Raw genomic sequence first — 16,515 nt, 5'->3', positions numbered from 1 at the left:
AAATTGTGTTGATGGATGATAAAACTTTGGACTTGATGGGCCAAATGACAGGTCCTGGAAGCTCGGCCCAGTCCTGAGATCAAGTCAATCCAATTTTGATATTTTAATCCATAAAGCTGTTTCTGGCTTTACAAAGTAATTGGCTACGATCAAGGTTAGACCTTAATGCAAGTTTATTCTGTGCAGTGCCTGGAACCGGCAACACTTCTCCAAAGGATATGGAGTCCTTGTTACCGTTAATGAATATGGTTATTCACAGCATTGACAAAGCAAAGAAGTATCGTCTGAACAGAGAGGTGAGAGCACATTTCATGTGTTTCATTTCATGACAGGTTCACCCACGCATCAGTGTTTCTCAATAGATAGGTGCCCCAGTGAGACTTGTTACTTTCACAATTGTCCAGCATTTTGTTAGGTTGGAGAGACCAACTTGTAGTTCCCTTGCCTGTGTTTCCACTCTGATTCCACTACCAGATGCTTCCTCCCCTCCCGACATGACACTGTTTACTGTACGGTTGAAGTTGTATAGACCATTCAACTAGTTCCATACGTTCGTTTACATACTTTATCATTTCAGCCCTGAGCTATTTTGTCAAAAAAAGACTGCTTACTTTCAATTTGACAGACATGTACCTGCACTTGTTGTCCTAATGAAGATAAAATGACCGTAAATATCTACCAGCGGTTGTGTATTTAACTGACTTGAAAGGTACTGTCCCTCCCTTCCACCTCCTTTTTATGCTTCCTTGACCTCTCCTCCTCCCCCTTCTCTATCCTTTTCCTCTTCCACATTCACAAGATGTAGGTTTCACTGGTTGGGCTGGCATTTATTGCCTGTCACTAGTTGCTTTTTAGAAGGTGGTGGTGAGCTGCTGTTGTTCATTTGATTCAGGTTTCCTTTGTTCCTAACTGCTATCTGCAAGTAAGTGTTTGATTTTTATTTCTTTCCATCAACTCCCCCCTCATCCAGGGTAAAATAAAAGCCGATAAAAATCGCGCTCGTGTGGAGGAGAACTTTCTAAAAATGACACATGCACAACGTCAAGAAGCTGCACAAACACGCAGGGAGGAGAAGAAGCGAGCAGAGAAAGAAAGGATCATGAATGAGGAGGACCCAGAGAAACAACGCCGGCTTGAGGTACAAAATCCTTCTGGCACTACCCCAACCCTGTCAGTCACTTGTTCTGCTTGTATATTGGCCTTTCATTTCTAACAGCTTCATTCAAATACAGCTCGAATGACTGGAATGAAACTGCTGATAGCAGTTTTGTGCATAAATTGAGTTTCTGTGACCTTTTTCCTCATCATTTATGGGCCTTGTATCTTTTTCCTCTCACTTCACAGCGAAGGGGCTGACTTTGGTGCTCCTGGCTGACATCACCAAGCAGAGCAAGATTTGAATCAAAAACTTGGCCAACATAGACTCTATGCTGTCGTGAGTCTAACTTTCCTAATCTGAAGGTTCTTACCAGTTGTCCCATCATAAAGCCACATCATAAAGCTTACTGTTTGATGTCTATCTCTTCAGTCTGTGTGTATATTGGAGGAGATAAGCCTGCTGAAAGTACAACAGAAGCACAGGACAAGTCTATTACAGTAGGATTACAATGTTCTTTTATTTAGATGGGTAGTAGCAATGCATACCCTGCGATGATGTCAAGTGCTCCCAACTGATAAATATCTGGAAGCTGGGTAAAGATCTGTTGCTGCCTTGACTCTTCCTAATACCCTGTAATGTAGGGGATAGCATGTTGGCATGGCGAGAAGACTGGCTGATAGAAAGCAAAATGTAGCTGTATGTGGGTCTTTTTCAGATTGGCAAAATGTAATGGGTGCTGTGCCACAGGAACCTCAACTGTTCACAATTTATATGAACTACTTAATGAAGAGTCAGAAACTAAACTAGATTATAGCCAAATAAATACTGTGGTACAGGAGCAAGTCAGAGGCTGGCAATCCTGCAGCGAATAATTCACCTCCTACCTTCCTAAAGCCTGTCCCCCATCGACAACACACGCATTTGATAAGGTTCCACATGGCAGGCTCATTCAGAAAGTAAGGAGGCATGGGATTCAGGGAAATTTGGCTGTCCGGATACAAAGCTGGCTGTCCAATAGAAGACAGAGGGTGGTAGTAGATGGAAAGTATTCAGCCTGGAGCTTGGTGACCAGTGGTGTTCCACAGGAATCTGTTCTGGGACCTCTGCTCTTTGTGATCTTTATAAATGACTTTGATGAGGAAGTGGAAAGGTGGGTTAGTAAGTTTGCCAATAACACGAAGGTTGGTGGAGTTGTGGACAGCGTGGAGGGCTGTTGTAGGTTGCAGTGGGACATTGACAGGATGCAGAGCTGGGCAAAGAAGTCGCAGATGGAATTCAATCCAGAAAAGTGTGAAGTGATTCATTTTGGAAGGTCGAGTTTGAATGCAGAATACAGGGTTAATGGCAGGATTCTCGGCAGTGTGGAGGAACAGAGGGATCTTGGGGTCCATGTCCATAGATCCCTCAAAGTTGCTACCTAAGTTGATAGGGTTGTAAAGAAGGCCAATGGTGTGTTGGATTTCATTGGCAGGGGAATTGAGTTTAAGATCCGTGAGGTTATGCTGCAGCTCTATAAAACTCTGGTTAGACCACATTTGGAATGTTGTGTTTAGTTCTGGTCACCTCATTATAGGAAAGATGTGTAAGCTTTAGAGAGGGTGTAGAGGAGATTTACCAGGATGCTGCCTGGACTGGAGGGCAGGTCTTATGAAGAAAGGTTGAGGGAGCTAGGGCTTTTTCTACTGGAGCGAAGAAGGATGAGAGGTGACTTGATAGAGGTGTACAAGATGATGACAGGTGTAGATAGAGTGGATAGCCAGAGACTTTTTCCCAGGACGGAAATGACTATTACGAGGGGTCGTAATTTTAAGGTGATTGGAGAAAGGAATAGGGGAGATGTCGGAGGTAGGTTCTTCACAGAGTGGTGGGCATGTGGAATGCGCTGCCGGCAGTGGTAGTGGAGTCAGATACTTTAGAGACTTTTAAGCGACTCTTCGATAGGCACATGGAGGATAGTAAAATGTAGGGTATGCAGGATAGATTGATCTTAGGAGAATAATAGATCGGCACAACATCGTGGGCCGAAGGACCTGTACTGTGCTGTACTGTTCTATGTTCTTAAGATATCATTCCCAAACTTGCTGACAATGCAAAAATAGTTTGGAAACTAAATCATGAAAAGGACAGGAGGCTACAAAAAGTTGATAGGTTAAACGAGTGGACAAAGATGAGACAAATGGGCTATAATGCAGGAAAATATAAGTGGTCCATTTTTGGCAGAAAGAATAACCAACAAACATTTTTTTGGGTGGCGTGATGGCTCAGTGGTTAGCACTGCTGCCTCACAGCGCCAGGAACCGGGGTTTGATTCCAGCCTTGAGCGACTGTCTGTGTGTAGTTTGCACATTCTTTATTCATTCACGGCTGGCTAGGCAGCATTTACTGCCCATCCCTAATTGCCCAGAGGGCAGCTAAGAGTCAACCACATTGTTGTGGGTCTGGAGTCACATGTCGGCCAGACCAGGTAAGGATGGCAGTTTCCTTCCCTAAAGGACATTAGTGAACCAGATGGGTTTTTCCTGACAATCAGCAATGGCTTCATGGTTATCATTAGACTCTTAATTCCAGATATTTTATTGATTTGAAATTCCATCATCTGCCATGGCAGGATTCGAAACGGGTGCCCAGAACATTATCTGGGTTTCTGGATTAACAGTCCAGTGATAATACCACTACACCATCACCGCCCCATGTCTGTGTGGGTTTTCTCTGGGTGCTTTGGTTTCCTCCCATAGTCCAAAGATGAGCAGGCTAGGTGGATTGGCCATGCTAAATTGTCCATAGCATTCAGAGATGTGTAGATTAGGTGGGTTATAGTAGAATGGGTCGGTGTAGACTTGTTGGGCTGAAGGGCCTGTTTCCACACTGTAGGAATTCTATGGTTGCTCCGGTATGGAAAGGGATCTGGGTATCCTGATGCATAATTAACAGAAAGTCAGAATGTAGCTACAGCAATCAATTAGGAAAGCTAATAGAATGTTACCATTTGTTGCGAGGGGAATTGAATACAATAATAGGAAGGTTATGCTTCACTTATAGAGGATACTGGTGAGGCCACATCTGGAGTACTGTGCACTGTATTGGTCACCTTAGTTAAGGAAGGATTTAAATGCATTGTAAGTAGTTCAGAGATTTACCAAACTATACCTGGAATAGGTGGGTTGTCTCACTGAGGAATGGTTGGACAGATTAAACTTGTATCTGCTGGAATTTAGAAGAGTAATTGGTGACTTTACTGAAACATGTAAAATCCTGACGGACCTTGACAGGATGGATGTGGAATGAATGTTTCCTGTGATGGGGAAAATCTAAAACCATGGGATCACCATTTAAAAATCAGGGTTTGCTCATTTAAAACTGACATTAGGCAAAGTTGTTTCTCTGACATGGCTTGCCTGGCCATGTCAGTGGGCAGTGAAAAGTTGATCACTTTGCTGTCACTATTAGTGTCTCTACTCAGCCTCTGTTAGACAGGCAATGACACATGCCAGCTTTGCTGCAGATTTTTCCATTCTCCCCTGTCCCTCCAACTGATTTAATGGTGTGTTCTTCATTGCAGGAAGCTGCTCTTCGCCGTGAGCAAAAGAAGCTGGAGAAGCGTCAGATGAAAATGAAGCAGATCAAAGTGAAAGCAATGTAGAACACCAGATACCTGGAGGAGGGCAGGGGACTGCTTCCTTGCCAGAGCTTAAACCCACATCAAATTGAAATGCTTGATTTCATTGGGGGGGAGGGGGGAAAAGTAACCTCAGGGCACCTAGAATTAATCAGCAACTTATACAGCAGGTTCCACACCTGCCATTTTAAAAAAACTTCGCGAAATTAATGTTCCTCCCTGTTACTCTAAATCTCAACCTCGATTCTGCATGAAACTCGACAGAGTTGCATTGGGACTGGATGTCATCTCATCCAACCCCACTCCAACTTGCCAACTTCAAACAGGACTGGATATGAAGCCTTGACAATCAAAGTATGGAGTTTAAGCTGGTGACTTACAGTCTGCGACAAGCCAAACAGTAAACTCTATTAGTGACTTTACTGTGGTATTCGTGGGTGGGTAATTCACTGACCCATGGTTTTATCACACAATTTCCAGATGGTCATCAATGCAGACCTCATTTAGATTTATCTCAGACTGACATCTGTATCTGTTTGCAGAATTAGATTACTGAAGGATCTAAATTCCCTTGTTGGCTGGTGTCATTAGCGAATTGGTTTGGCAATACAGGCTGTCATTTTCACAACCCAACACTAAGGTGTAGCTTAAGAGCTTTGGTTGGCTTGGTTCAGGTCTGTGTTAAGATACACTGAAAACACTGAGTGGGGAAATCACAACAGGCAAAAAATCCTGTCGGGAGCAGGTCTTGGTGATAGAAAGTAGCACTCAACAAGTTGCCTGATGGACTCATCACTGATCAAAGCTGACCTCGGGTAGGGCCACATTATGAAAGTCCTACATTTGGGAGGAAGAAGTTTTCCAGAGATTCTGTACCTTTGTTTCAACACCGTTCCTCCATGTCCTTACTTTACTGGAATTTCACATTTGGACTTCAGGCAAAAGCAAGATTAGCTCACATTAAACAGTCAACCAATATATCTTATTTGTAGGAAGAAAAGTCACATAAAACCATAGAGTGAACATCATTCCCACAACCAAACCTTATGCCAGTGTCTGCTTTAAATGTAGACAAAAAGGGAGAGGTCGAAAAATGTCCTCCTGGTATGTGGTGGGGATGTTTCTGCTGCTACATTAAGTCTGTCTTCGATTAAAGGTGATTAACATTTCCTTTTGGATACATGTCAAAATTTCCATTTGAACAATGTTGGAACTGCCTCTGAAGCACCTAAACAAAGCAGGAGGTGTTTCTGCTCTCCTGAAAGGGTGAACTTCTCTCCACTGCAACCACTTTGGTACACTTCCCATTCAACCAGAATCCAGTGATATTTAGGAATAGGATTTTGCAAGTTACCATGGAAATATCCCCATGTAGGCATGGGTGCCACTCAATAACGCAGGAGCCTGGCCACCTTTTGTTTTTTTAACTACTCAACTCATCAGCTTGTGAAGCCAAGAAGAATCCCAGTGATGAACAAGGTCAACTTGTGAGTTGGCAGTGTTCTGGATATTGTTTACTGACCTTTCTGCCTCATGGCTCCACTGATGGGGCTGCACTCCATGTGGACCAACAGTGGTTGCCAACAGCCAGTAAAAATACTTGCATTGGGAAACTGCTGGCTCAAAAATATGTGTATTTGCAAGTGTCACCCTTGCCAGTTGAGGCAACCCTGTCAAGCAAAGGAGAAATGAATACAGTGGTACATTTTAAAAGTTGCAGGATTTGCTGGATTTCTTGGGTATTGTTTGTCCTTGTTACTGGGCACGTTAAATGAAACGTGAAGGCTTACCTTTAGATTTAGGATGAGGCGTGCCAAGTTTACAGCCTGTCTGAACACTACCAGTCAGACAGCTCCTTAAGCTCTGCCTTTTACATGTTATCATTCAATCCAGTGGCTGAACACCTCACTGAAGCAGGAGTTCTGGATGTAATACCACATATTTGGCCCCAGTCGACAGGAATGTGGAAATTGAATATATTTGTCCTCTGACTGTTTACATCCCAGGATTCTATAGTTCTGTTCCCACAATAAATGCATTATTAATTTTGCATGTGGAAAATTGATATCTGACATTTAGTTAAATGAGACGTTTTCATGTTCAGCTATGAATGAGCACCCAGCCCAGGACATTTCTGACGCACATTCTGTTTGGTGAGCTTATATTAATATTTATATTTTAATACACCTCTTTCCTGCTCCATGTAACAACTAGGCCACAACTGGGTAGGCTGTGAATGCAAACTGGGATACATAGAGCAGGAAGTTGGCAAAAGTTACCGTAGGTGGAAGATATGTCTGGGCATCATTGCCAGGTTCCTATCCTATTGAAGAACATATTGTATCCAATAACACAATAACAAGAGTAGACCATTCAATCCCTTGAGCTTTTTCTGTTGTTTTAGCAGATCACGGCTGGTCTGTACTTTAACTTGACCATACCTGCCTTAATATCCTTACCTAATTAATCTTTGTTTTGCCAATATGGGGGAAGAGTTCCAGATTTCGACTACCATTTGTATGAAAGTGTACTTGCTTATTTCGCTGTCAAGATATCCAGCGGTGCCCAGGGACTGAATTTTGTACTCCTAGTATATGAACTGAGCCTAAACATTTATGAAAACAACAAAGAAAAATGATTAACCAATGATTCAATTTTAACTAAATGCAGTCTGCCTCCATAAAATATGGGGGTGATTCAGTTAATTCTACAATGCCAGAATAGATTCTACACACTTGTAATGCACCAGCTTAATTTTATGGAAATGTGTTTGGAAGTTGAGAAAGATAAGATGTGTATGTAAGACACTACAATTAGTTCATAATTGTCCAGTTAGTGAAGCATGCACAGGCAAGTTGCATCGACCTGAAGGAACCAGGGTTTCGCTCCTCATTTTGGCTGGGAAGTGGCAGAAGAGAAGCATTTTGTTATGATCAGCTTGTGATGGGAATTGGGAAGAAGAATTATTAGCGGCCTATCTGCTGTCCATTAACCTCTGCTGATAGATATCTATGAGAAGGCAATAGTGTGGCCTGCAGTGGTGGTTATTAATTTCTGAATCACAATTTAGGTTCATGTGAAGAATGACTGACTGTATAATAAAGAAGGACTGGTGGAATGGTAACATGAGAGAGTTGGCATTTTTAAGCGGGAAGAGTTAATGTACTCTGCTTCTAACATCCTTGGTAGGGGGGGCACTTTGGGAACTATGCAGAGTCTGTGACCTTCTGTAAATCTGGTTACTCTTAATTTGAGCAGAGTAATTTTTTAATATGGAAAGGGGGAACACTCTCTCAGGATTTGGGCTATGGAGTGGTGAGCCAATACTCAAAATGTTTGCCAGCAATTGTACAGCCTTGACTGGTCAATGTGATTTTATTCATTTGTGGGATGTGGATGTCGCTGACTGACCAGCATCTGTTGCCTGTCCCTAGAGAAGGTGGTGGTGAGCTGCCTTCTTGAACTGCTGCAGTCCATGTGCTGTGGGTTGACCCACAGTGCCATAGAGAGGGAGTTTTAGTTTTAGAGGGGAGTTCCTATTGCTATCCTGCACAAACATGTTTCTCCTGGCTTTCCATGTCCCACTGTATTCTGTCCAATACTGCAGAATAGCATGAGGTGGACGAACGGAATATTTTTGTTCTCAAGTTTATTTAAGTAAATGGAATGTAACTGAATCAATCATGGAATGTGTGTGGTGTGCATGGACTGAATAAAAATTTTTATATTGCACTAGAAATCTTCCATTTGGTAGATTGGTCTTTTTCTTTGGGCTTGAGCAAATTAATTTCCATCTCAGTTTGTAGGAATTTTTTTAAGTCCGCTATTTCCTCACAGTAAAAGATGTTTATTTTCTAGTGAATTTTGTGTTGATCAAGTTGAGGGATTATGAGTGATGATGAATTAAACAGTTCTCTTTATTATACCTAATATCCATATGCAGCAATAAAACACAGAACATGAACCTTCTTTTCTCTACAACTGCTTCCTGATCTATTGAGTGCTTCACATTTTCTGTTTTATTTTATTGTTCTAACATTATCCCTCTATCCTAACTTCAAGAACCACTCCTCCTGCATGAATGTGACATTGTTACATTTCTTATCAGCTACCTTGATTTCCAACCTGGGATAACAAGTTTTGCACTCTTTATATTATGCAGTGATCCTTAGGGGCTTGATTCAGACTATGTAAACTTCTGAGCAAATCAGGAAGCAAGGTTCATCTATGAATTCTATAATGCAGTGTAACTTTAATGCTGTCCTTTGTAGTTGCAACTAATTTTTCAGCTGTTTCGAAAGGTGAATGAACACAATGGATCATTATATAGAAAACAGGAGCAGGAGTAGGTCATTTGAACTATGAACCTTCTCTGCTGTCCCATGTGATCATGGCTGATCCTTTATCTCAATGCTATACTCCTGCTGTCTCCCTTATCCCTGTTGAATTGTTGCAGTGTTTCCGTATTATTTCATGCAGTTTCAAATAATTTAAGTGGTCAATGATTTGTAATCCAAATACATCCTCTTCTAGTCCATCAGAGCTCTGAGGGCTAGGCTGTCTTAATGCGGTTTGAAATTTAGTTAATACACTGGCCAGTGTTCAGGTTAGATAGATGCTGAGTTTTGTGGTACCTACTGAACAATGATTGAATATCCCCTCGATAAACTTTGGAAGTCCAAGTACTAATAAAATTTTAAACAAAATCTTTGTGGTTAATTTGCACACTTTTGAAGAGGGGATGCAAATCGCATGGGATTCATTTGTGTACTCATTATGGTTTTTATTCGTTCCTGCTAGAAATCATAAAATCCCTACAGTGTGGAAGCAGACCATCAAGGGACTACTTTCCCCGGAGGCTCAGGAAGGTTTATAAAATCATGAGGGGCATGGATAGGGTAAATAGCCAAGGTCTTTTTTCCAGGGTACAGGAGTCCAAAACTAGAGAGCATGGGTTTAAGGTGAAACGGGAAAGATTTGAAAGGGTGCTAAGGGGCAACTTCTTCACAGAGGGTGGTGCATGTGTGGAATGAACTGCCAGAGGAAGTGGTGCAGGCTGGTACAATTACAACATTTAAAAGGCATATAAATAGGAAGGGTTTAGTGGGTTATTGGCCAAATGCGGACAAATAGAACTAGATTAATTTAGGCTATCTACTTGGCATGGATGAGTTGGACCCAAGGGTCTGTTTCTGTGCTGACACCTTTATGACTCTAGGGATCTACAGCAACCCTCCAAAGACCATCCCACCCTACATTTCCCATGCCCAATCTATCCAGCGTGCACAACCTTGGACACTATGGGCAATGTAGCATGACCAATCCAGTTAACCTGTACATCTTTGGACTGCGGGTGGATGCCCATGCAGACAGGGGGAGAATTGTTAACTCAATGCAGACAGTCACTTGGTGTGGATTCAAATCCAGGTCCCTGCACTATGAGGCTGCAGGGCTAACCACTGAGATGCCGTGCTACCCCAAACTGAGGCATCAGGCCTCAATGCATTCACCTGTGTCGTTCTTTGCTGTTTGACATGACTTTAAATAATTTGCCAATTGTCCAGTAATATGGGATATCTTGTCAACTCCATTCCTATATCTTATCCTGTAGGGGACTATATGCTCCAGATGCTTTTCAGCACTGCCAAAAATTAGTGCATTTGAGGACGTTATTCAACTCCCTCTGGATTATTCTTACATTGGCTCTTGCTTTATTCTCAGCATATAATCCTTCAACCTATTGATTTGATATTGGGTTGATGAAAGTTATTTCTCTCAGTTTCCCTCTATCCTGTTTGCCATCCCTTTTGGTCATTATCTCTCTATACATGTAGCTCGTTATATTATGTTTGTGGTTCACTAGAACCATAAATGGAACATGAAGTAGACAGAGGGTAAAATTGAACTGGGAATACTTTATTGTCAGTTCTCTCAGCTCCATGGTTGGCCTTTAGACCACTCCCACTAACGCTCCCTCCAAGTCACCTGACCCACTCTCTCAAAGGGGCAACACTCTAACTACATACATAACACCCCTCCCCCTTTATTTCAATACTCCTCTTAATATATATCTAACCTTTATAACTATTTTACAGCATTGTAGCTAACATATGTATGGAGTCAGGAATACTTACAAAAAAAGAAAAAAGAAAATCATCCTTCCATAGTCTACATTGTTATGACCAGTCTCTCAGGGGGATGGCCATTTCTAGAAGATCGTCTCCTCCCTCTCCAGAATCTTTTCTAGTGCAGCCTCAAATCATGAGTAGCAAAGATAAGGTGAATAGCCAAAGTCTTTTTACTAGGTTAGGGGAGTCCAAAACTAGAGGACATAGGTTTAAGGGAAAAGATTTAAAAAGGACCTGAGGGGTGATATTTTCACACCAAGATTGGTGCGTTTATGGAATGAGCTGCCAGTGGAAGTGTTGGAGGTGGCTACAATTACAACATTTAAAAGGTATTTGGATGGGTATGTGATTAGGAAGGGCTTAGAAGCATGTGGGCTAAATGATGGCAAATGGGAGTTGTTCAAATTGGAATGTCTGGTCAGTATGGATAAGTTGAACCGAAGGTTTCTATGTGTATGATTCTATGACTACTAGAAGCTCTTGTTGTTCCACAGATACATCCTCTCTGGCTGTTGTCTCCTCCCACAATACAACCAACTCTGGCTCAGTCAACACCACTGGTCCCATCTGGACCAGCTCAGTATTCTGTCCCCTGTTGGTGAGGTGCAGCTACCAGCTGGTCCACTGTCTCCTCCAGACTAGTTCAACACTGCACCGTGTATGACAACTGTCCTATCTGAACCACCACCACCACCACTAGGATCCATTTTGCCCAGATGTGTAATTTTGGGCCAGAACTTTTCCTCTTTGGTATACCCTCAAACTTGACGTTCCCACCCTTCTGACCATCTGTCCCTCCTGGTTTCAATCTACTACCTCTGGTCTCTTCTGGTTGCAGTAAGTCAAGCGTGATTCTCAGCTGGTGGTTAAACATTAAGGACACCAATGAGCACTGGGTCATTGACTATGGTGTATTCCTGTATGTGCTGAGGAACTTAAGTTACCATCTTTGCGAACACTCCAAGACCTGCTTCAAGGTTTGTACAAATTTCTCCGTCTGGCTGTTTGTCACAGGGTGATATGGAGCCAATCTCATGTCTGACTCTGCTTTTCTGGGTACTTCTTGAACCCTTGTGCCACAAACTGGATCAGTGTCACTCACGACTTGTTTGGAGTTACCAAACCATGCAAATGGTTTGATTGAGGCTACTCCCATGGGATGAAGGGGCAACGATGGCCATGCTTTCCTTACTAATGCACAGGATTAATATGATCCCACTTCCTCCACATTCAGCCATCAAAAGTAGCTCTTGGCTATTTCTTTCATTCACACCATGCTAGGGTGCCCTTAGTGCACTTGTTCCAGCACCTTTCCTCTTAATGGGGGAGGGACGACAATTAACTGATATGAACAACTCCCACCTCTTGGACAGGTCAAGGCATAATTCGGGGCGGTCTCTATGACGAGTCCTTCCTCTCAGGACTAAGTCCACTACAAGGTTCAAGACTTGGTCATTTTGAGCACCATTTCGCAGCCGACTTTCTGATACCAATATGTTGTCTTCCTAGGAAAAGTACATAATTTTCAGGTTCCAGTCAGGAACATCCTTATTTTGCAGTAGTGTTAATCTTGACAAAGCATCTGCATTTCTGTGCTTTTTCAACTGTCAGTATCTCATCATATGAATAGGCTGTCAAAACTAATGCCCATCTCGACAGGCGTGCTGCCACCATTGATGGTATTCCTGTATACAGGCCAAAAATGGAGCTTCACAGCCTGTGGTCTGTCAGCATCATGAAGTGCCAGCTATAAAGGAAATGGGAGAACTTCTTAACGTCAAACACAATGCTTAACCCTTCCTTTTCCACCTGAGTATACTTCTCCTCCATCTTCATTAGTGACCTTGATGCGAATGCAATGGGCCTTCCCTCTCTCTTGGCAAGATGTGGAAGTACAGGGCCAACCCCATAAAGTGAGGTGGCACCCCAACTGCAGTGGGGATGGTGGGGAGAAATTATTCAACACATCCAACCTTTTCAGTGCTTGCTTCACCTACCAGCAAGCCTCCATTTTCATAACTCTCTTTTCCCAGCAACCAACGCACAGGTCTTAGCGCAAGTACAGCAATTTACAACTACCAAGACCGATCGCAGTTAAAACACATTCTCTGGTCTAGGGGCCTTTGATGGCATATTTCTCCCTTTTAACATGTAGGCCATGCACCTGTAACCTTTTTTTGAGTTTCTTCTCTTTGGAGAATCCAATAACCACAAAATATCTTCCAGATATCACTGGACAGCTGGCAATCCACTCAAAATCTGGTCCATGGCCCTGTGGAATAGAACTGGTGCTGAAGTGATGCTAAAAGGAAGTCGCTTGTAACAGAACAGTCCCCTGTGTGTCACTATCGATAGCAGCAGCTGGGACTCCTTTGCAAACCCCATCTGCAAGTAGGCCCTGTGCCATTTTAAGAGTTTCTTTCCCCCAGCCAGTGCACTGAATAGATCTATGAGTGAAAGGGCGTATTGATCTGCACTCCGGACTAGGTTGACTGTAACCTTGAAGTTACCACATATCCTCGCCACGCCATCTGTTTTTAAGACTGGGATGATTGGAGTGGCTCGTTCATTGGTGGTTACTTGTTCCAATGCTCCCAGGTTCACCAGCTATAGCAATTCCCACCTCCACTTTAGGCCAGATGGTGTATGGTACTGAATGTGCCTTCAGACTGCTTGGATAAACCCCCCACCCTACTTCAACCAAAGTTTAATTCCTATTCCTTTCATTTCCTCTACGGTTCCCTTGAAGACATCTTTATACCTGCACAAAATCTCTTGCAAACTCATTTTTGAATCTGCCCCACTTTAACTTTAACTTTAACTTTAACTTTAACTTTAACTTTAACTTCTGTAACCAGAAACATCTGTAATGCAGCGTAATCACATTTCACAATGTACAGAGGCAATCAGAACACTGGGTCTGCTCCCTGGGGTCCCAGAACCAGAAATAGAAAATGAGGTAGACGGAGGGTAACCTTGAACAGGGAATATTTTATTACAGACCCTCTCAACTCAACAGTCAGTTTTTTAGACTGCAACCCTCACCTCAACCCTCAAGCTTCTGATCTGGGTCACCTCACAAAGGGGCAACACATACAAACTAACACTGGGCTCTGCTTTACTCCCAGTGCCCTCCTGTTTCTCGCTTTGATGAGCATTTCCTCACTGTGAGCGCACTGTGGTCTCTCTGTGCGCTGCCTCACCATGACCCCTGTGTGGTCTCTCACTGTGGCCTCTGTGATCTCTCACCTGATGTCTGTGTGGTCCCTTACTGTGAGCTCTCAGTGTAAACTCTCACTGACTTGTGGCTCTTGTGTCAGAGACCATATAGGATGAAAGAGATCACAGTGAGAGGGCGATCACACAGTGAGAGAGATCAGTGATCACTTCAGAGATCTCACAAGATGAAAGAGATCACCAGAAGAGGGAGATCACTAAGGGGATCACAGTAAGATCAGTGTGTGGGGGAGATCAGTGAGCATGCAAAGTGTGAGATCATAAGTGAGATCACAGTCAGAGGAAGATTACAGTGATCAGTGGGAGAGGAGATCACAGTCTGGGGGAGATCACAGCGATCAGTGAGAGAGGGAGATCGTAGTCTGGGGGAGATCACAGTCACAGGGAGATAACGGTGATCAATGAGAGAGGGGATTACAGTCAGTGGGGGATCACAGTCACGGGGAAGATAACGGTGATCAGTGAGAGAGGGGATGACAGTCAGTGGGGGATCACAGTGATCAGTAAGAGGGGCAGATCACAGTCAGAGGGGGATCACAGTCATCAGTGAGAGAGAGGATTACAGTCAAAGGGGGATTACAGTCAGAGCAGATCACTGATCAGTCAGAGAGGGAATTACAATCAGAGGGAGATCACAGTGATCATTGAGAAAGGGGATTACAGTCAGAGGGTGATCACAGTGATCAGTGAGAGAGGCAATTACAGTCAGATGGGGATCTCAGTAAGAGAGGGAATTACAGTCAGGGGCATCACAGTAATCAGTGAGAGAAGGGGATTACAGTTAGAGGGAGATCACAGTGATCAGTCAGAGAGGGATCTCAGTGATCAGTGACGGGGATCAAGTGATCAGTGAAAGAGGTGGATCACAGTCGGGGGGGAATCACAGTAATGGGGGATCACAGTGATCAGAGAGAGAGAGAGGATTACAGTCAGAGGGGGAATCACAGTGATCAGTGAGAGGGAAGTCACAGACAGGGGCAGATGACAGTGACCAGTCAGAGGGAGATCACAGTCAGAGAGGGATCACAGTGATCAGTGGGAGAGGGGAATCACAGTCAGAAGGTGATCACAGTGATCAGTGAGAAAGGGATCACAATCAGAGGGAGATAACAGTGATCAGTGAGAGAGTGGATCACAGTGAGAGGGGTATCACGGTCAGGGCAGAGCTCAGTGATCAGTGAGAGAGGGGTTTACAATCAGAAGGTGATCATGGTGTACAGTGAGCGAGGCAGATCACAGTCAGAGGGGGATGACAGTACTCAGTGACACGGGGATCACAAACAAAGGGGGATCACAGTGATCAGTGACGGGGATCACGGTCAGAGGGGTATCTCAGTGGTCAGTGAGAGAGGGGATTACCGTCAGAGACTGATCACAGTGATCAGTGAGAGAGGGGATCACAGTCAGAAGGGGCTCTCAGTGAGGGAGGGGATTGCAGTCAGAGGGGGATCATAGTGATCAGTGAGAGAAGGGAATAACAGTCAGAGGGGGGGTGACAGTGACCAGTGAGAGAGGGGATTACCGTCAGAGGGGGATCACAGTGATCAGTGAGAGAGGGGATCACAGTGAGAGGGGTATCACAGTGATCAGTGAGAGAAGGGGATCACAGTCAGAGGGAGTTCAGTGATCAGTGAGAGAGGGGATTACAGTCCGAGGGGGTCATAGTGATCAGTGTGAGATGCTGATCACAGTCAGAGGGGGATCACAGTGATCAGCAAGAGACTGGATTACAGTCGGGGGGGATCACAGTCAGAGGGAGTTCACAGTGATCAGTGAGAGAGGGGTTACAGTCAGGGGGGGATCACAGTGATCAGTGAGAGAGGGGATTACAGTCAGAGGGAGTTCACAGTGATCGGTGAGACAGGGAATTACAATCAGGGGTTTCACAGTAATCAGTGAGAGAAGGTCACAGTCAGAGGGAGATGATAGTGACCAGTAAGAGAGGGGATTACAGTCAGAGGGGAATCACAGGGATCAGTGAGAGAAGGGGATCATAGTCAGAGGGGCATCACAGTGATCAGTGAGAGAGTAAATTACAGTCAGAGGGTGACCACAGTCAGACAGGGATCCTAGTGAGAGAGGGAATTACAGTCAGGGGCATCACAGTAATCAGTGGGAGAAGGAGATCACAGTCACAGCAAGATGACAGTGATCAGTGAGAGAAGGGGATTACAGTCAGAGGGTGTTCACAGTGGTCAGTGAGAGAGGGGATTACAGTCAGAGGGGGTCATAATGATCAGTGTGAGATGCAGATCATGGTCAGAGGGGGATCACAGTGATCAGCAAGAGACTGGATTACAGTCAGAGGGGGATCACAGTGATCAGTGAAAAAGGGGGATCACAGTCAGGGGGAGATCACGGCGATTATTGAGAGAAGGGGACACAGTGATCAGTGAGGGAGATCACAGTCAGAGAGGATCACAGTGATCAGTGAG

General features: G+C 43.9%; 1 protein-coding gene across 1 annotated transcript; it reads left to right on the top strand.

Moving 5' to 3' along the window:
* The first annotated feature begins 191 nt into the window (after positions 1-191).
* LOC125486594 (PAT complex subunit CCDC47-like) lies at positions 192-8,454 on the top strand. The gene is made up of 3 exons (XM_048614692.1): positions 192-296; positions 971-1,138; positions 4,659-8,454. Exons 1-3 carry the CDS (start codon positions 219-221, stop codon positions 4,737-4,739), a joined length of 327 nt encoding a protein of 108 aa, XP_048470649.1. The 5' UTR covers positions 192-218; the 3' UTR covers positions 4,740-8,454.
* The last annotated feature ends 8,061 nt before the right edge of the window (positions 8,455-16,515 follow it).

Source organism: Rhincodon typus, chromosome 30 (genome assembly GCF_021869965.1).
Source record: "Rhincodon typus isolate 14 chromosome 30, sRhiTyp1.1, whole genome shotgun sequence".
Taxonomy (NCBI): Eukaryota; Metazoa; Chordata; class Chondrichthyes; order Orectolobiformes; family Rhincodontidae; genus Rhincodon; species Rhincodon typus.
The sequence above is the reverse complement of the archived record's forward strand: the minus strand, read 5'-3'. Positions and strand labels throughout refer to the sequence as shown.